This window comes from Pantherophis guttatus, chromosome 2 (genome assembly GCF_059756535.1).
Source record: "Pantherophis guttatus breed Tessera chromosome 2, ASM5975653v1, whole genome shotgun sequence".
Classification (NCBI taxonomy): domain Eukaryota; kingdom Metazoa; phylum Chordata; class Lepidosauria; order Squamata; family Colubridae; genus Pantherophis; species Pantherophis guttatus.
In genome coordinates this window covers 192,626,101-192,646,984 of record NC_142064.1, presented here as the reverse complement: position 1 = coordinate 192,646,984, position 20,884 = coordinate 192,626,101, and the positions used below count along the sequence as shown (strand labels likewise).

Below are 20,884 nucleotides of genomic sequence, written 5' to 3'. Positions count from 1 at the left end.
AACATGAGAATGTATCTACAGAAGCTTCTAAGTCTAATCGTCTTGTCTGCCGGGTTACAATCTTAGGCAAAACACAGCAGGGAAAGGGACTGGACTAGAGGCAAAAAGATATATATATAATCAAGTGGGATTAGTTAGAAAATACCAATTGTAAAGGAGATTCCAAAATCAGGGATTTAATTTATGTAAAAAATTGCACGCCTTGCCCTTACCCAGTAGCTTTCTGTGGAAGCCCTTGTCCTTACTATGCACATAAAATTTCCATACTGGATGTGGCTCTTATAAATATGCAAATAATTCCTGTAAGCAGACGTTTTGATGTTTATTTAAAATATTTTTATTCCACTTTTCTACTTAAAAAGTATTCAAAGAGGCTAAATCAATTGAGTAAACAAAGTTTAACAGTCTTGCATTCAAACACTCATTTGCAGATGATGAAACAAAATACAGTTTAAATAGTGTTAAGGTTTCTAGATCGCAGGTTGTATCCAATTAAGCTGATTGTTCTGTAAACCATTGAGTCTGTGTTGATTTAGCGGTATATAAGTAGAATGACTACAGTAAATTTATTTCTGCTCTAAAAACACTTTTCCCAAATTTTTAATTCAGTGGAAGATTCTGTGAACAGAAAAATAGATGTTTTCTGCAAATTTCTTCCCCCATTTGAAACATTGTTCCAAAGTTTTCTCCAATTCTTTGGAGTACATTTGGAGAGAAAGAGGTTTGACGGGTTGAAGCACCAAGAATTAGCAAAAATGCTTCCTTGTATCTCACTAGAATCTCTGCTGAATCAGAGCTTCCCATTAGCAGAACTGGACTGATCTTAAACCACAGTGCTTACAAATTTATCACTGAAGGTTTTTAAAACCAACAGACTTCTTTAATGAAATGGTTATGTATAAATAATAGTCCATGGCCATGAAAGCAGGATAATTTTTTTCTTATTCAATATGTACAGAAAAGAATTAGACAATTCTATTTATTTAATGAAGCAGTTAGAAAACATGTATATAGTGAAACACATTTTTTTTTACAAAGACTTGCATTCCTTCTAAAACCAAGTGTGTTTTTCTGATTAGCTTCATTTTTTTTTTTATTTGATTTATATGCCGCCCTTCTCCGGAGACTCAGGGCGGCTTACAATGCGTTAAGCAATATATATTCAACTTCTTCTCCAGAAACTCAAGGCAGATACCTAATAGTCCCATTCCAACTTTTTCCCCTAACAATAACCCTGTGAAGAAAATTGAGTTGTGAGAGACAAGATAGGGAAGGGGAAGGAGAGTCACTACTGAGCTTCTACAGCTGAGAGTGGATTTGATCCGTTTCTCCCTGGTCCTAGCCAACAACTAAACCACTGCAACACACTTTTAAATATTGTAAGAATTAATTTTTCCCTATATGGAAGTGCCATCAGGGCTTTTCTAAGAAATTTCCCAACACAAGAGTATTTCAAATCAAAACCATACTCTTACTTTTCTCTTTCCAGTACTTCAAAATTAAATGTTAGCTTTAAAACAAAAACATAAAAGAGCCACAATATACCACAAAGAATGGTGTCACTGTCTAAAAACGAAACAGTTAACAATTCTCAATCTGTTCAATTTAATGTTTTGAAAAATATGAGTTTGACATTTTAGAGAGGATGTCCCAGGGCCATCTACCTGAACTGGCGACAGAAAACTTTACTGAAAAAGCTGCCACACTGGCAATGCCCTGTAGGTAATAGGGACAAAAAAGTTTGAGAGTCATGGTTTGCAACTTCCAGATTCCTCAGACACCCCAGCACTTGGAATGGGATACAAAATTAGAACAGTCCTAGAATTTATATATATTTTCTTCCTTCAATTAAAATCTAAAGGAAAGAAAGTTTTAAAAGCCAGTGAGCAAATAAATACCTAATATTAATCTTCCCTTCCATTTTTTTCTCCTGGATAGTGAGACAAGCAAGTTTGGAAATTGGCAGTTCCTTTTATCAATAATTTCCTCCCCATTGCCATAGATTTCCTCCCCCCCCCCCATTCTTCCAATTTCTGGGAATGGTCTGCATGCTTTTAAATTTAGAACTTTGCTCATATTTTACATTGAAAATAGGTTTTTGTATAGAGGAGCACGCTTTTTCATAGGACATTTCCAAACTGGACTTTTACATACCTACCGATACCTCCAATTATAGAATAATACTATAATTAAAACTACAGGAATTTGAAAAAGTTATTTTGTAACAATTCATATGGGTTCCGACAGTTTAGTAGTCTGAAATCAAATGTGATGCTCAAACAGGTTGCTGTCTTCCAAGAAAACAGTCATCAATGCTGAAGGTGCTTGGGTAATTATTATGTAATCATGAAAAAAAAATCTGGAGAAATAAATTACCCTATCTATGCAGTGAGCTAGATTAAATCCATACTTTTCTATCCAAAAAAAAAGTTCTCATATTACAGAAGTACAATATTCCTCTTAATTAAATATACATTTGTATTACTTGGTTGTTTTCTAAAATGTAATACTGTTATTCATCAGCCAACTCAACTCTCTTTTGACATGACATTCCAGAAGATCATAAAGTTCTTAATATCACCAGGAAGTGGAGGAAAGGAGGGGGAAAAAATCTAACACACAACAGAGGAAATTTTAATCTTCATTCTAAATCAATTTTCCTTTCCTAAAAATGAGCAAGAAACAACTGTAACATCCCACTCCTGCCTGAAATATTTTGAACTGAGATTGTACTATATACTTTTCATGAAGATTATTAACTGACTTTATTTAGTAAGTTGAAAAACAATACAAATTAAAAAAAATAATTATGCCCATTTGAAACTGTGGTTCTATATGCAGAAAACAATCCCCCACCAAAATAATTTTGATCTTGATCTTTAATCAAATTACAATATTTTTAAAAAGCAATGTACAAATAAGCAGTAAACAACAAAGGTAAACAAAAATGTTTCACAAATGAGAAACTAGTAGAGAGAAAGTTGCTCCAAATATTTATAAAACTTTGTATCTTCCTTTGTTGGTTGGTTGGTATGAATTTTGCTGCAAGAGAACAAATGAGTATGTTATTAATCAAAGATGCAATTGATAATGATTAAGAGAACAGTAAGTCAATCTGACTATAAAAAGCAACAAAAACACATGTTTAATTCAGAGTTGCACAGAACAGACCTTCCACAAATTGGATTATTGTGAAGCAGAGCAGGGGATCCAGCTTTCATTAATTCCTCCCAATAGTCTTGAAAATCCATACTAAATGGTGAAACGTCTTTAAACTATTATATATGAACTAGCATTTGGGGGTGGGGAATACTGTTGGAGCAAGCAGAAACTAGGAAAAATTGCCCTCTTCTTCCAATACAGAAAATCCCTCTGCCATCAGAAGGATCCTTCTGTTCAAACAATTCTGAATGCAATCTTATGAAAGGAGTATAAAATGAAGTTCAATAAGCATTTAACTGTGTTAAAGCTATTTTGCTTACAGAATCATCACATTAGATAAAGACTCCTTCAAAATAGCACTATACATGTGAATTCGAAATACAATGATGTATAAAATAAGCATATTTTTACTTAAAATAAATATATACAGAAAGAAAATTGCTCTACTTTTACAGAAAAATATAACATAATTCTAAAAAAACTTCCCAGATTTTAACTATTGAAAAATATGTTTGTTTTAAAAAAGACATCCTGTAATAAAATTTTCTTGATATCTTGCTGCTAACAGTGGCTAATATAAATTGTAAAGTAGAAATTCATTACTTCATGACTTCAGGATTTGCAATATTGAATAAGTAAATTTAAGATGTTATAATAGATTTATGTTACTGTGTCATTAAAAATTCTGTAAAAATGGTGCAATGTGTTAAATCAAGAGAATTTCGAAGCAACAGCATCATCACAGAAAAACAGTATCTTCTTACTTCAACCTCCCTCAACCACTGGAAATGCCAAAATAACTGTTCCTTACAAAAATCTTACAAGCTGATTCTGTTTGGAACAGGTGGTCCTGCAGGTACTCAGATGTCAAGCCACGGAGGGCTTTACAGATCAAAATAATAAATCTTAAATTGAATTCTGAAACTGATCAGCAGCCAGTGCAGGTTTTGCAAAATTAGTATTGGAGCATATAATCACTGGGAGCTTTTACATATGGATGCCTTTTCACATTTCACACAGAAATCATGAAATCATATTTTACCTACCAATCGGATAAGCTCTTCTTTGATAAGCCTAGTGATTTCTGCCTTTGCTTTCTGAACAGCCAATTCGTTGGCACCTGGAAATGCAAAGCAACCTCCCATTAAAACATCTGATTATTTAAACATAATCTTAAATAGTCTTAAAGATTTTTAAATAATCCATAAATTGCATGTTAAATGTATGCTTTAAAATAGATTAGTAACATTTTGTACTATCTCACAATAGTTAGCCAGTTGTTAGGAGTTAGGCAGCCTATACAGTATACAAACAAACATACAAATAGATAAATAAAATAATCAAAAGTTCTTTTGCATCAGGATAGACTCATTTAAGTAAATATAAATAACAGATATAAAGCAACAGTTGTACCAAGTTTCTTATGCAGCTTTAAAAGTCTCCTTAACTTTAAAAAGCACATTCTCTGATGTTATACACCTCTGGCAACTTTTTTTCCACATTCCCTTAGCATGGAAGCCCAAAAAAATTCAGACTCCTTTAAAAGCAGAAAGATGGAGTATTTCACGTTCAAAGAGAGTGTAGCCCTTAGTTCTTGGTCCATCAAATAGAGCTAAACTCATTATTCCAATTACCTAGGGCAGTAATCTAAAAGATTATTCATTTTATTCTAATCTGTTTTATGGTTATTGTTACACTAATTGACACTATTAAATACTTTTTATACATATAAACCTAAACCAAAATTACTCAGATTATTATTTTATGGAATGATGGTGATGGATGCATTGTAACACATATCCACATTCCAGTATCTTTTTCCATGTCTCTTAGTATTAATTACATTTGTATAATTACAACTTATAATACTGGACTTTTCTAGTTTCTTTATCATACCACATAGGGTTGTTAAATAAATAAATTTATGCTTGTTATACTACTTGAGTATCAATTTACATGTGTCGTTACATGCATAGAAAATAATCAATTGCAGAATTGTTAGAATATTTTTTTTAAAAAACCTTGTAGCCAAGTGATTGACTACCAGGCATTACCAAAGAAGAAAACAGATACTAATTTGCTTATGAACCTGCCACCAAGACATAGCAAGGTTGCAATTTACAAAAAATAATTTTAGAGGTACATTATCAATGGGTTAAAAATATTTTCATTTATTTCAAGGGAATGCTATTGCCGCGATCCCCAATCTCTGGGCTGCGGCCCACTACTGAGCCAGGGCCTATTCAGAATTGGGCTGTGAGAGCAGCTGGCCGGAGCTCACTTACGTGCAATTCAACTTACATAAGCGGTGGACTGGTGGACCACCACTCGTGCAAGTCAAATTGCATGTGTGCATGCTAGCCCACAACTCAGGTAAGGGCTGCGAGCATGCATGCACCAACCTGCCACTTGCACACCCAGTTCCCCTGTCCCCTCCACCCAGCTGGGCTGCCAAGCCGCAAAGGTCAGGGACCACTGTACTACTGCATAAAATAGACCTGGGTATTTTACAGTTCCAGAGCCACATCCAGCTCTTTGGTTGTCCCTGTCCAGCCCGCTTAAGGTCAATCAGAAATTAGAAATCAAAGATAAATAAGTATATATCAAGCTTGCAATAGAACTGCATTGCTTTTATTTTGAAGGGAACTGCTATTTTTTTTCAATTTACATATATGCCTGTGTGTCTATGTACTTTTGGTTTGGATCCCATAACAGTCCTAATTTCTTATGTGGCTCCTTGGGAAAATTAATTGCCCTAGCATAAAATAACATCTATGTAATTAATCTTAACACTGCAAGATACTTTCTCAGAATTGTTAAGGTTTTCAAAATAGCTTTCTGTCATACTTTTGTTTTTATTGAATGGTCATTTTAAATACTGATAGAAAATTCTACCCAAATCAAGATAATGAATACTATTAACATGAGCTAAATTCCGTTCGAGGGTAAATAAAACATAAAAGCTATAGTTCATACTATAAAATAGACTGTGTGTGTCACACGCACACATATGGCTGTGAAAATCCCCCAAATCTCTTCTCCAAATAGCCACTTCCACTATTTATTACACTATTTCTATACTATCCAATTCAAAATTGACTCTGGACACTTTACAATAAAAGAAACATAAAAATAAAGCACTAAACCAAGCAGATTAAAAGCAACAATTCCATAAAGCTTTCAAAATAAAAATTACATGACCAGAAAAATATTACATGCATGCTTATGAGCACAAAAATATTTCCCCCGTTTCGGTAAGTTCAGTTTCTTTATATTTACAGCCAAATTCTACTCTGGGGAAGGTGCAGTCAAATCCATTGAGTTCAGTGGGCTGTGGTTATTTATTTTGCTTGTATCAAATTCATATTTGAATATAAATCATAATGTATCTGGAACAGGTTGCTTTTAATAAACAGCCATTACACTATATTATCCTTTTAAAAAAATAATTTTACTAAAGCGCAACAAGGAAATGTACAAGAAAAAGGTAAGAAATATCCCCATTGCCTCTTACAAGTTACTCAAGAGGCAAAAAATAATCAGAATTGACAAAAATGAACAAAAACCATAGACTTCAAGGATAAAAACTGTGGTTCATGACACCAAGACAGAGTAACCTATACATCAGGTTCCAAGCTAGAAATAGCTTGTGTTCCAAGCTAGAAATAAAACAATCTGTTAATAAGCTATCAAAGGAGACAGAAAAAAAGGAAACTCTAGACAAAAACAAGTTTCTGCAAAAATAGACAGCTGAATCCCTAGCTGCCTCCCATGCAGGAAGCCAGATTCTGTTATCTTTCAACAGACTTGGGAAAAGATATGTATTGCTCCCTAAGACTCTTATGAGTGGAATGTAACTTGGCTGATACAGGAAGATGAAAAGGACAGTTGCTGATTAAAGCACCATGCATTATTTCAGCAATTGGGCCAGCAGGGCTGGATTTTGATTTTCATAGGCATGTTTGGGGCAGGTAGGTAGTGGAGAGATGAACCCTATGATCTTTCTCTATCAACAATTGAGAAAATATTAATCACTATGTAAGGTACTGGTTCCTCATTAGATCGCAAATGTAGCCAGTGCCAAGAATGAAGAAAACAAACAAACCAAACCCCGATGCCCTGCTGCTATTCTTTGGTTTGCCCAGCTGTACAGAGCTTCAACAAAAATGACAAAACAGAGTTAGTTCTCTTGCAGTCAAATGTGTACGCTTGTTCTGCTGAAATGTAAAACTGCCTGTTTTTGTGACTTTTGTCCCCCTCTCTTTATGTCTCTCTCCGTTTCTGTTGTATCTGTGCATACCCTGTACTTTTCTTTAAAAGAGCAAACTGAATCATCAAAAGATTAACCAACAGGGAAATGGAATCTGGGGCACGATTGCAAGGGAGAGCTATTATTGTTTATTTTGCTCAACTTGCTACTTTTCTTTCTTCATAGCAACAGTTTTAAGAATCTGGTTAGCAGCAGTGGACCTTTTGCTGGTGGGGAGGGCACTTAGCATAAACAATGTTCTGAACACCTGCTTACTGAACATGTAAATCATGAAATATGCAAAGCAATGTTCAGCTGCAGATTTTTCACACCTAAAGCTCTTTCTCAAGCTTGGTGTCCTAGTTGATATAAGATACAAGTTAACTTTCTTAACTTCCTTCTCAGAAAGTTAGGGTATTAGTCATACTCACTCTAATATTCAAAAATATTAGTCATACTCACTCTCAATAGCCAAGTAAATTTTTCTTTCCCCCTCTTTGGGTTCTTTGCCTGGAGGAAAATAGGTTCCTCTGATTGTAATGGCAGCTTCAGAATATTCACTTATTCTGTGCAGTGCTTCCTTTGAAGTCACTTTCCATCTAGCAGTCTGCAAAAGAAAATGATAAAAAGTAAAAAAAAAAGTCATGTGCAATTCTAAATATGATGAATTCCCTCAAGTTGCATGATAAAATCATCAGATACTTAAACTGCACCTATGTTTTTAGGTTCTATTCATTGGGGAAACTAATTAAGATCCATATGCATGCATTTTATGAAAATTGTTAAGAAAGCTGGATTTAATACATTTATCTTTCTGGAAATACTGTTTTGAGCTAACTTTTAAACATTTAGCATTTTTTCTATGCCAGAGTTCATCTATGCCCTGCTATCATGTGATTTATTTACTGCTTCATCTCCATTCAAAGAATAAAATTTCCCCCATAGGATTTTGTGGGTTTCATTTACTAAAGGCAGAGTTTATTTATTTATTTATTATTTATAATATATATATGTAAGCAGCTTTCAGCCAAATAACACAATTTGGAAGTGTTAAAAGGCACTATAGAGCTTCATGCTTGAAAGCATGAAACTGGACTTTGTATTCCTATTAAAGTTTATGCAACAGTCTAGTTAAGGGCCATATTCTGAGCATGTGTGCTGTCAAAGGGCAAGCAAACTAAAGTAAAACAACTTGATAAAGAGCCAGAGTAATGAAGAGTGCATACTAATAATTTTGCAATACTAAAAAAGGTGAAGAGTAGGGACCACTCACATATCAAAGCTCCTTTAGACGCTACACAAGCATCTCCAAATTGCATACTACAAACACACCCGATTGCTTGCAGCATTTTTCTGAATACATATAACACTGGTAGCTGGAATTCTAGGAGAGCAATTCTAATTTCCAAGGACAACATTTTCACTGCCAATATCACCAAACTGATTTATGTGCTGTTGAATAACATCCAAGTGCCCCTCATTGTAAACAGAATTTTTTGTCTTTCAAATACTCCACCATTCTCCATATTTTATTTAGGATGATAGCTTATTGAGAGCCAGTCTGGTTTAGTGGCTAGGTCCTCATGCTAGAAAGCAGGAGACCATGAGTTCAAGTCCCGCCTTAGCCATGAAAGCAAGCTGGATGACTTTGGGCCAGTCACATTCTCTCTCAGCCCAACCCAACCCACCTCACAGAATTGTTGTTATGAGGAAAAGTAGAGGGCAATATAAGTTAGAAAATCTGAAGGAAACTGAAGTACAACTGCTGAACCACTTACAGTTCTTGTTTCCTATCTATCTATCTATCTATCTATCTATCTATCTATCTATCTATCTATCTATCTATCTATCTATCTATCCAATCCAATCCAATCCAATCCAATCCATCTACCCATCCACTTAATTTTTATATCACTCATTTCACCTGTGTGACTCTATACAATTTGCAAATAACAACTCTAACACAGATGATTTCCCCTCAGTAGTGAAGGGAATAGCAGGACATCCTCCTCCAAAATATAGCTCTGCAGACCTTCATTAGCCAGCAGGACAGCATAAGGGACAGTGTCAGGCTATCCATAAAACTGAGAAGTTTTCTTCATTTAGTGACGCTGGTTGCAGAACTGTTGATTAAATAAAAGATCCTTCAAGGCAACCCTCATTGGATGGTGCTAATTTTGATTACCTAGCCAAGATCCCCAGGCATAGATGCAGGATGTGTATGAGATAAGCCTTGGCAGAGACCTGGTTCCCTGTCATCACAATGATTTTACATCACTAGCTTGTGAAAATCAAGCCATGTGACTGGCCCTGAATGATGATGCAATCTCTTTTTTATCCTGGAATATTGCAGGTTGTTCAGTATCATTAAAAGATCAATTTTTTTGAGGATTCATCACATATTCTTTGCCAGTAGGAAATCTATGTCATATCAGAGATGGTGTTGGATAGTTACTGGATTAACTCAATCATGATACATCTAGAAAGGCAGGAGGAAGACCCAAAGGCAGTATTGTGACTATAGTTAGTACTGCCTTACAACTCAATTTTTATTCTGATACTAAGCTTTTAAAAATGCAATGTGATTATAATCAACATTCATTAAAAATTAAACGTGCAACTGAATTATACAAACAAGCAACAGAAACACAACAGAAAAAAGTTAGTTACATGGGAGCAGAAAAACATTATTATAAGAAGAGCGGTAGCAATTAAAAACCTCTGCAATTTAAATGAAAATGAGAAAAGCAATCCTTGCCTGAGGGAAATCATTGATCTCCAGTTCTTCCTCATATCTCTTAAAAGATTCATTTTGTCCACCCTCCTGCTTCTCCTCCTCTTGTTTTTCGAGAGGCACATAATTGAGCTTGGCATTGATCTTCTCAGCGAGTTGCTCAGCAATAGTTTTTGCAGAAACTGTTGGAGCCTGAATTGTGCCACCCCTCAGGATAGCGTTTGTAGCTTGCTGCATCACATCCTGAAATAAGGTATTTAAAATAAAAAAAAACCTAATTTCAGAAACATACTGCTTGCAATTTAATATATCAAGATTTTGGTATAAATGTATAAAGCAATTGAACAAAATGAGAAATGAAAAGCTTGTCAAATAAAGCTGGACATAGATACTACCTAAGGGGATGCTAATATGACTTTGCTTGCAGAAATAAAGGCCTTCGCAATGTCTCAGTCTCTTAATTATTCAAAGATCACTGTGATTTTAAAGTATGATACTTCAGTCACCGATCTGTCAATGCTGGCAGATGGGAATAGGAAGCAGATTGCTGCTTCATATTGCAGTCATAGCATCAGTTCCCACATGCTTTCTAGTACCGAGAAGGAAGATGTAAAGAGCGGGCAAATTTGGAAAAGTCAATTGTCTCCCTTCTCTTATTGTAATCACAATGATAGTTTCAAATCAGAAACCTGATTTCAGAACTTTTCATATAACATTTTTAGCAACAAGTGGCAACTCTTATTTCTATTCCAATTATCTTATTTCCCAGTCTCCAAATAGATAGGAAAACAGAAATAAAACAAAAGGTTTATTATAAATAAATTACCAGTTGTACAAACAAGAAAAGGGTTTGCAATACCTTAGAGACCAACCAATTTATTCTGGCAGAGATGATATCTACTTCACTAAAATAAATGTATTAGCCTTTACAAGAGTCTTTGTTGTTTTTGCTATAACAGACAACATTACTATGCCTCTAGAAATTATCTGGAGGGCTGTAGATAATTACTGCATTCAAATTGGCTTTTTTTTTCAGGCAAGAAAAAACAGGCACAGCATAGGACACATAACAAATCTCGTGTGGGGCCATTAGAAATGTACAATCTAGGAAACATCACACGTGTTCTGAGCTGGGCAGAATCAACCAGGGGGAACACTGCTTTTGTAATAAAATTACATAATAAAATTTCAGTTATCTGGATTCCCCATATACAAGTTTGTGAATACTATCTATATTTAATGTACTATAGCTTCTATACTGCTACCAACCCAAATACCTAGATGGTGTTTTGCTATTATACTAAATACTTTCATTACACAGATGTTATTCAAAATATTTTGAATTATTTGTGATAATTTCGTGCATCACGTACACAGTTAAGAGGAATTTATAATTTATAATGGACTGATTCATATTTTTCTGAATACAAATTCAAATTGGGTTTCTAATTCAAGTGCAACAATTTTTTCTTAAATGAAATAAATAAAAGTGTTTCATCCCTCTTTCCTGCTAATGTCTATGTCTGCACAGCTGTCCAGATTGTGAAGATTGTACTATATAAACTTAGCAAGACATAAAGCATTTAACATAAAAACTATAAAAATTGATTTGTAGAAGAGGATGACCTTAAACTGGAAAGAGACCAATACTTGTGCCTCGGCTCCAAGATTCTTCTGTGCATTGATTCTCAATGCCAATCTCTTAGCAATTTCTAATTTCTCTGCATTTCCTGCTGTTGGGGCAGGAACATTAGATGAACCACCAGATGATGCCATGTCCTTCACTCTTTTCTTTGAATTGAACATGCTTTCAATCTGCTCGTCAATCTAATAAAAAAGAAAAGTGAAAGTTCATATTTTTAGGGTTAACATAGTAAATGATTAGAAGCAACATGCTAATGGTTTAGATACCTAACCAACTGATTTCTTTTTCAAGTACTAACCTGAAAAATCATCCAAAATAAAAATTGCTAAAAAAACATTGAAAGTAAATAAGAAAGTAGAAATAATTGTGGTTGATTTTTGTGGCATGTATGAAGAAATGTATGAAATACTTACATCAACCGCTGTATCTTCATCATCTGAATCCTGCAAGCCAAGTGCCGCTTTTTGTAACTTCTTCCGCTCATTAGCCAAAGCTTCTTCTGTTTCATCAAACTTGAATCCTTTACCAGAGAAGCCGCTACTCTTTTTAATTGTTTTCCCCTCCTATATACACATAATCAAAAGTCAGCCACCAAAGATAAAAATGTTCTAAATGTTTACTGGCAAAATTTTTTAACATGTAAGATATTTTAATATGCCATTTTAGAGAAATGTGGTACCTTGGTACCTTAGGGTATGTGGTACCTTGGCTGATACCAGGTTGGATTTCCATACTTAGTAAATCGGATTCTTTGGGAGATGAATACTGAAGTACTGATGAGATTTTCTGCCAATATTTTGCACTGCATCCCAGAGAATCTTCCATAGAAACAAGGGTTTGCCTTGCAGTATTTGTAGACTGTAAGATATGAACTCAGAGGATTGGTTGGTGATTAGAGGTTTCCTGGGAACTATTGATTAATGATTGCTGGAAACTTGACTAGTTCACATCATCTGTTTGTTATGTCTGGTTTGGATCAGTTGCCTATGTGGCAGATTCCTAACAATCTCCCAACTGGGATACAGATGAACATCTTGAAAAAAACTGTTCAGTACCTCAGTATTAATTTCCTGAAGTCCAATTATTAAATAGATAAAGAAATGTGAGAATTTAGTATCTACCACAAAACTAAAACAGCATATTTCAAACTGGAATTTTAAGAGATTTTAAGTTATGTTCAAAAATGTAACCATCATTCAAAGAACAACATATATTAGTTGAACAAATTCATACTCCCAATTACTCTTCAAGGACTAAAGAACCTTCTCAAGACCAGACCAGGAAAACTTAAAGAGAGTGTTGGGGAAAATGAGAAGTCAGCTGTTAATACTAAATGTAGTTTAATGATGTACAATGATTTATGAGTTACCAGAGGAGCTACCATTCTTGGGTGCTCCCACATGAAGACAACTTCCTAGAAATTAAAAAAAAAGGCATCACCCCAAAGTTCTAGCATAATCCATTCCAATACAATGTGTAGAACAGGCCTTCTGTGATCAGAGTACACTGTTTACACAAGAGTTCCTTCAATTAATCTGAAAAGGTACAAACTGTACTCCTAAGGCACCCAACTATTCTGTTTAAGAACTGTTGTTTGCATACATAAACATAAACAGGATTTAAGTAAGCAATCTGAAACCAACAATTATAAAATGGGTAACTCACAGCTTTCTGCTGATCTTTGAAATCAGTCCAAAGCTTCTCTAGCTCAGGAGGAACTGTGGTACCTGACAACTCCAAAGCTTTAATTATATCACCAGCATACCGTGCTTGATCTTCAGTTATGAAAGTATAGGCATAACCCTGTAATAAAATATTAAGCATAAACATAATATAACTGAAAAGACATTGATTTCAAGTTATTTTTCTTTTTGTGAAGTTTCCACTACACTGGGGTGAATTTGCAAAGTCTGATTTCCTTCTTCAAAATCAGTTATCTTTCTCTATTTTCAAAGAAAAAGTTCCATACCAACCTATATAGTTATGTCTGATCATCGGTCAATTTAAATACATGTACACACACACACACACACTAATTTGTATTGAAACTTTTAAACAAGATAAAAACTAATACAACTAGTACAAAAAAAAACCCAAAGAAAAAGAAAAAAGGTCCAGGAAAGAAAAAAAAAAACTGAAGAAAATTCAAAAGAAAAGAAAAGATATAAAGAAGTGGTTTCCAATATTCTTCTTAGCAGTTATAAGTAGAAATATATTTGAATTTCTCTTTCTAAAGTTACATATTGCTCTTCTTTGTATAACCTATACTGCTTAACAGAACTATAAATCAGTTTTCTTTTTTCCATTTTTATGCAAAATGTTCATAGAAGAATAAGTTATGTTTTTCATATTTTTACATAGCCAGTGAGGTCAACTAAATTTTAAGACAGTGTGAAAGATGTGCAGCATTTAATTAATGGTTTCAAAATAACTAAATATATACCAAACAAATAAAGTAAAAAAACAATCACAGCATAAAGACTTGAGTCTTAATACTATCGCAAATTTCTGATGCTAATACAAATCAATGAAAACAAGCATTAATTTCTGAAGTATTAAGCAACATTCCAGAAATGTTTAAATATGTTTAGCTTTAAACAATAGGATATAATATATTTCTAATCTTACTTTTATTCTTTTTTTTAAAAAACTTGATTTAAAAATAAACCTGAAATCAATGCCAAAATACAGAGCATGATCCAGAATGCGTATCCTGTAAATGAAAAAGTGAAACCTATCTTCAGTTGCTCAAAAGTGTAATGAGGAAAAATAAAATTTTATTAACATTTTTTCCTCCTGCAGCTTGTGTAATCCAGAACTTAGTTCTCCCTTGTTCAATGGGGACGTTTTCAAACAAGATTTCACAGAGCTGAATCCTTAAAGTGATTCGCTAAGGATGTTTGTATGTGCATGCATCTTATCCAGTGGTGGGATTTAATTTTTTTTACTACCGGTTCTGTGGGAGTGGCTTGGTGGGCATGGTATGGCTTGGTAGGGGAAGGATACTGCAAAATCCACATTTCTTCCCAATCACCTAGGTCTCGGGAGGCAGAGAATAGATTCGGGTGGCCAGTCAGAGGTGGTATTTACCGGTTCTTCGAACTACTCAAAATTTCCGCTACCACTTCTCCAGAACTGATCAGAATCTGCTGAATACCACCTCTGATCTTATCTATATGCAAACTGTATTATAATTCTACAGCCCATTCTTATTAAGCATATGGTCAACAGTTTTCAATTTGGTTTCAATCACAAAATCACTATTTAGTTGAAAATGTAAAGTACAAATCACTAAGTCAATACAATTAAGCCATGGACTGAAGAACATTAAATCAAGGATCACACACAGTCTGAGGGCTTCAGATTATTCACCACTGCTCTGTTTAATTGGAAATAAACATATTTTTATTGTTAATAAAACAATTTTAATTCAAATGACTGCTCAGAAATTATATAAATCAACAAAGCAATAACCCATCTGCATGGGACTTTATCTTTTAAGTCATCAGTGGAAAAAAATATTTACATACTTTGTTGCCTGCACGCCCAGTTCTGCCTGCCCTGTGCACATAATCCTCATAATGATTAGGACAACTATAGTTGATTACAAGCATAAGATGCTTTACATCAAGACCTCGAGCTGCTACTGATGTAGCTACAAGCAGTTTGCATACTCCACTCTTAAAATCGTTGATTATGCTGTCTCTGTCATATTGGTCAATACCTGCAGAAGAAAACATATGCAGAGGATGCTGATGAACATTTAAGGTTCAGTTATTTTGTCAAATAATTAAAAGACGAGGAATGCCCACTACCTCCATGAAGTGAAAGACAGGGGTAAGAAGCTCTCATCAAGTCTTTCAGTAATCCATCAGCATGTTCCTGTTTATCCACAAATATAATGACAGCTCCTTTTTCCTGATAATGTCCTAGTAGCTCAAGCAATTTCAAGAACTTGCTTTCTTCCTCTATGACAATCTGAAAGACCGGAATAATTGGTGAAGGAAACAGTACAGTTATCTCCAATGGAACATCTGGAGATATTAGTATGGTCTATAATAGCAATAAACCTGATTCAAACATTGTAGTAAATGTTCAGTGAAAATTTACTTTTACAATAAAAAGCATTATTTTTTTTATAGATAATCTATAATTGTAACTAGCAAACAGGGCAAGATTCAGCTTCATTTTTCTTGTCTTTGGGGGAAAAAAGACTGCCTAGGTACAAAGTGAGTACTACAAAGATATACCATTATTTTGGGGTCATGTCAAAGACCTGTTCCAACCCATACAAATATTTGTTTGCTCATTAAATTATTTTTAGGGCTGCCATTTCACTCATGGAACTCCAGGCAGCTCACATTATGTCAAAACTATACAAAATCTAAATTAACCTTAATCTAAATTAAATTAACCTGGTGGCTCAGCAGACTAAAACCATTGTGATTAACACCAGCTGTCTGCAATTACTGTAAGTTCGAATTTCACCAAGCTCAAGGTTGACTCAGCCTTCCATCCTTTCTAAGATAGGTAAAATGAGGACCCAGTTTGTGGGGGCAATAAGCTGACTTTGTATAAATATAGAAAAGTATGAAGGCTATTGCTTAACACATTGTAAGCCGCCCTGAGTCTCCGGAGAAGGGCGGCATATAAATCAAATTAAAAAAAAAAAACTCCAATTAAAACTATAACTGCATACTATACTAAAACAAAGACACAGAAATTATTCAAATCTACATTAATTTGATTGTTTAACCAACCTTACTCAACATCCTGGCCAAATGTATTAGCCCATGAAACTACTGAACCTGTATTTTGGCCATCCACAGCATATTTGAAATAATTTCTGGAATTATCTCTAATTTTTAAACTATTTACTATGTAAACGTCACTATGGGCTACTAGTGAAAAAAAAAACAAGCTTTAAACTGTATTTCAGATCACCTAAAATGTAAATTCTGGCTTCTGACTCTAAACTGATAAATAATAGCTATGGATAATATTTAGAAAAATAGCCCTGAATTTAACTTTTTCTTTGATAATGCCACAGTCTTCTTTGAATCTGGTACTTTGTGATAGTGAAGTGCCAGTTCCAATCTGAATATGTTCCTTTATGGATTCCTTTGTACTGTATGAATTTTTTAGCACAATAGATTATTGGACAAACTTTACAATAAAAATTGTATATAAGTGCTATCACTCTGCAACACAGGAAAATAAATGTTATCACTAGTGTTTTGATGAACTGTCTCATCAAAGACACATAAAACAAGAATTATTCTCTACTTTATACAATTAATACATTTCAGAAGTCAATGCCTGCAAAATATTTACAAGTAAAGGTATCTTGGATATATAACTTTGTTCTAAAGCTATCCTTTGAAGGCTGTCATTAAGACAGGGAAGACAAAGATTACATTTCTACATCTTACCACTCTCTGTTCAACATCTGAACAGACAACACTTCTGCCACCAACTTGGACCTCAATTGGTTTGCTGAGAATACGGCGAGCTAAAGCCTCCATGGCTCTAGGGAAAGTAGCAGAAAACATCACGGTCTGGCGATCAAGTCTCACATTGTCTACAATGCGCATAACCTATTGTGAACAAAAGTGGGTTAATAGTGAATTTCCCAAATCAGCTACTTATTGCTTTCCTGTGGAAAGAAATTCTCCTACAATATTCAGTGTTCACACCAGCAATAAGCAATTATCTACTACTAAGATATTTACAAGTGGTTAGTAGGTAAAACCTGTTCTTTTTTCTGGCTCTGTATAATCTTGTACCTAATTTAATGAATTGGATAACAGACAGCAATGTAGTGTAAGTAGTATCAGACAAGTGGACTCTTCCATGCCCATTTTGGTACTTAGATTGGAGATTAAACATTTACTAGACAAAAATAACATTCTAGTAATCAATAGCTATGCCATCACAGAGCAGAACATGAAATATACTATGTAAGCCTTTGTTAGGAAATCTGTAAAAGCTAGTCATTCTTCTGGTTACCTGAGGCTCAAAGCCCATGTCAAACATTCTATCTGCTTCATCAAGGACAACGTATGTCACTCTCCGAAGATTTGTCACCCGACCTATAGAAAGGAGAGAAAACAACAAAAGAAAACAAGAATAAATCTAAAAAATTATAAAATTATATAATCGTAAATTATATAAATAAAATGGTACATATTCTGACTAGAGTCTAAACAAAGATTTAATCATTTATTTATTTTAAAAAAACAATTCACTAAGTGCCTTATCTCTTGTACTGGCAAATGTTTTGGCAATTGTGTACTGATGCACAAGGCCCATTATTTTGTCAATTACTTCTCTTGTATATCAGTACAGGGCCAGAAGAACCTGCAAAATTCAGAAAACAGCCCTCACCAAAACACATCATAAAACTAAGACTAAGGTGAAGCAACGAGCCACATCAGCCATTATCTGTGAGCGCCACCTAGAAAAAAACATATTAGAGATTACAGCGCATGTGTGGAAAGCAAAATTCAAGTGATAACTGAAGAAACCTTACAAAATCTTAGTATCATTATTGGAAATACTTATGATTCAAAATTTAATTACACTCGTCAGGAATGCTTTATCTCAAATTTTCTAAGCAGAAAGTCTCATACGGGTTCACAGAACCTATTCACAGAAACTACCATCATACTAATATAAACAGAACTGCACATTTTTTTTCTCATCTACAAATATAGCTTAAAGTTAATGAACTTAATCTTAAGAATAGTTATCTGATACACACAATGATAAATAGACCCATGCAAACGACATCTTTGCCTTGTGTAATGATCTAGAGTCTAGACCAAAAAGATTTTTAAAAATTTAAACTAAAGATTTCCAAAGGTGCTGATATAAAGTGTACCTAAGCCCCATTTAATTGTTTGAGAATCAGCAATTCTATAATAAATTTTGTGTCCAAAAGCACAATGCACATACATCAGTGATTCTCCATCACTGTTTAATGTACTTTGTATTTCCTCCCTGTTGGTTTATACTGTATGGTAAAGAAGAGAGCATATACATGCATATTTAACATACATAAATGCTTTTCTTTTAGAACTTAATTCTATTATTTTTTTAAACAGTAGGAAGCAGTTTGAGGATTTGACTTGAGAAGCCATGAACCCTTAAACTGGAAAGAATTACAGATTTCTACTGTGGGTTTCTATTGCTCTAATATTTGATGGAGCTAGAGAGTAGAGAAAACATTCTTGACTACTTTTGCATATAAAGAGAGCCGAGAGTCATTTCTAGAACAAACAAGAAGTTACAATCCACAACAGGCCTGCTTTCTATTACTTTATACCAGAGATGGCGAACCTTTTCGGCACTGAGTGCCCAAACCAGGAGGCATGTGCATGCACTTGCATGTACATGTGTGCATGCTGAAAACCCGAAGACCAGCTGGCCAGTGCGCACATGCCTGTTTTTTGGCCGTTTTCCGGGCCGTTTTTGGCCTGAAAACAGCTTGAAAAACAGCCTGTTCTTTGGCCGTTTTCCGGTACCCGTGAAGACCAGCTGGCCGGTGCACATGTGTGTACTGGAAACCAGAAGACTAACTGGCGATGGTTTGCGTGCCCACAGAGAGGGCTCTGTGTGCCACCTGTCACACGTGCCATAGGTTCGCCATCACGGCTTTATACAAACTGCTACTCCCATTTCAATAAAATGATATCAAAGTAAATTATTAAAAACAATAAAAACACATAAAAAATCTGCAGAGATGCCCGAGCCATGTCACTTCTATTTCACTTAGTGAATGTATACAGGAGGTCTGAGTTTCACCTCAGCTACTGATGCTTAGTGGTTGGAAGCTGGATTGAGTTAGACCTTACTGCAGCATCTTCAAGCAAGTGGATAGCTCTTTTTAAAAATCTGAAGGAGGAAATGCTATTTTAATGTGGTGTAAAAGTAAGTAATTCAAAGTAAACACAAGATTTCTATTTATTTTACCTTTACTTCTAAACACATTATGTAGCATGTTATTTCTAATAGATTAAAATAAGAAACTTGCAACACTTTTTTTTAAATTTGGCTCTTACCATACAAGTGTACATTATTTTGAAACAGCATTGCTGTACCTACCTTTGATGGCTTAGTCTTTGGAAGCCCAGTTCTATAACTCTTGAAGGAACTTTTTCCACAGAAGTCAAACGTCAACAGTTTAGTAAGAGTTTTTACAGCAAAATACATAAACAATCAATCAAATATTGTGCAATAAGCACATAATGTTGCAGTAAAATGTACTTTAAAGCTGCAATATCTCTGTTTAGATTATTTGTTATCGAAACATTTTGAGAAAAAAAGCTGCTTTTTTAAAAAACTCAAACTGTTAGGTTTTGTTCCCAAATTTAGAGATGAAAACTTCTTTGTACAAAAAGTGAACAATCAGTGTCAACAACCATTAGATAGGGAACATGATTTCAATGTAAATGATAGATAGCTTTTTTAGAAAGTCAATTCTGAAGTTGAGCTATAATCCCAAAATGAGTATGTTTATTTTAAGAAATGCTTCAAGGGTTTCCATTCATCAAATAGTTTTGAAAATTTATAATGAAAGATATTGAAGAGAATCATTTTTAAAACTACATTCTACATTATAATAGATATCACAGCTTCAACAGATCTATGAATTTCATTATTGAAGGAGAGGGAAACAATGTGTCACAATGTCTTTACAAACAACAAGTATTTTCTTACCATTGTTAGCTGCTAACATATCTATCATACGGCCAGGTGTGCAAACTATTATTTCCGCACCCCTTTTCAGTTCAGCAATCTGAATATAAAATAAGTAGAAGAAACTATTTTAATGTGTAACATTTATAACAAGTAATAAATTATCGATACTATTAATATATCAGTTTAAAATGTTCCCTTCTGTTCTCAATTATTAAATTGATAATGTCAGAGAAATATTCAGCTAGCATACAGAGAGGGAATTGAGGGCTCACATCCACCGAGCCCCTCTACCTAAGCCCACATTTTACATAATGTCCATCTATTTTCCTTTACCCCACCTTCTTCCTAAACATAGGAAAAAATGAACTGCCTCTGAACAAAGCAGCTAGAG

The 20,884-nt window shown here is 34.4% G+C and overlaps 1 protein-coding gene across 1 annotated transcript in view; it reads right to left on the bottom strand.

Annotated features, from left to right (window-relative positions):
- Positions 1-313: 313 nt before the first annotated feature.
- Positions 314-20,884, bottom strand: part of DDX46 (DEAD-box helicase 46) — a 33,329-nt gene continuing 12,758 nt past the window's right edge. The window contains exons 13-24 of the mRNA XM_034403847.3: positions 20,512-20,590; positions 17,800-17,882; positions 17,223-17,387; positions 15,606-15,768; positions 15,321-15,514; positions 13,456-13,593; positions 12,204-12,353; positions 11,772-11,972; positions 10,170-10,388; positions 7,874-8,018; positions 4,209-4,282; positions 314-3,042 (exon numbers count right to left, since the gene is read on the bottom strand). Of these exons, the coding sequence (XP_034259738.1) occupies positions 2,995-3,042; positions 4,209-4,282; positions 7,874-8,018; positions 10,170-10,388; positions 11,772-11,972; positions 12,204-12,353; positions 13,456-13,593; positions 15,321-15,514; positions 15,606-15,768; positions 17,223-17,387; positions 17,800-17,882; positions 20,512-20,590 (1,659 nt within the window). The 3' untranslated portion in view covers positions 314-2,994. The remainder of the gene's footprint in view (positions 3,043-4,208; positions 4,283-7,873; positions 8,019-10,169; positions 10,389-11,771; positions 11,973-12,203; positions 12,354-13,455; positions 13,594-15,320; positions 15,515-15,605; positions 15,769-17,222; positions 17,388-17,799; positions 17,883-20,511; positions 20,591-20,884) is intronic.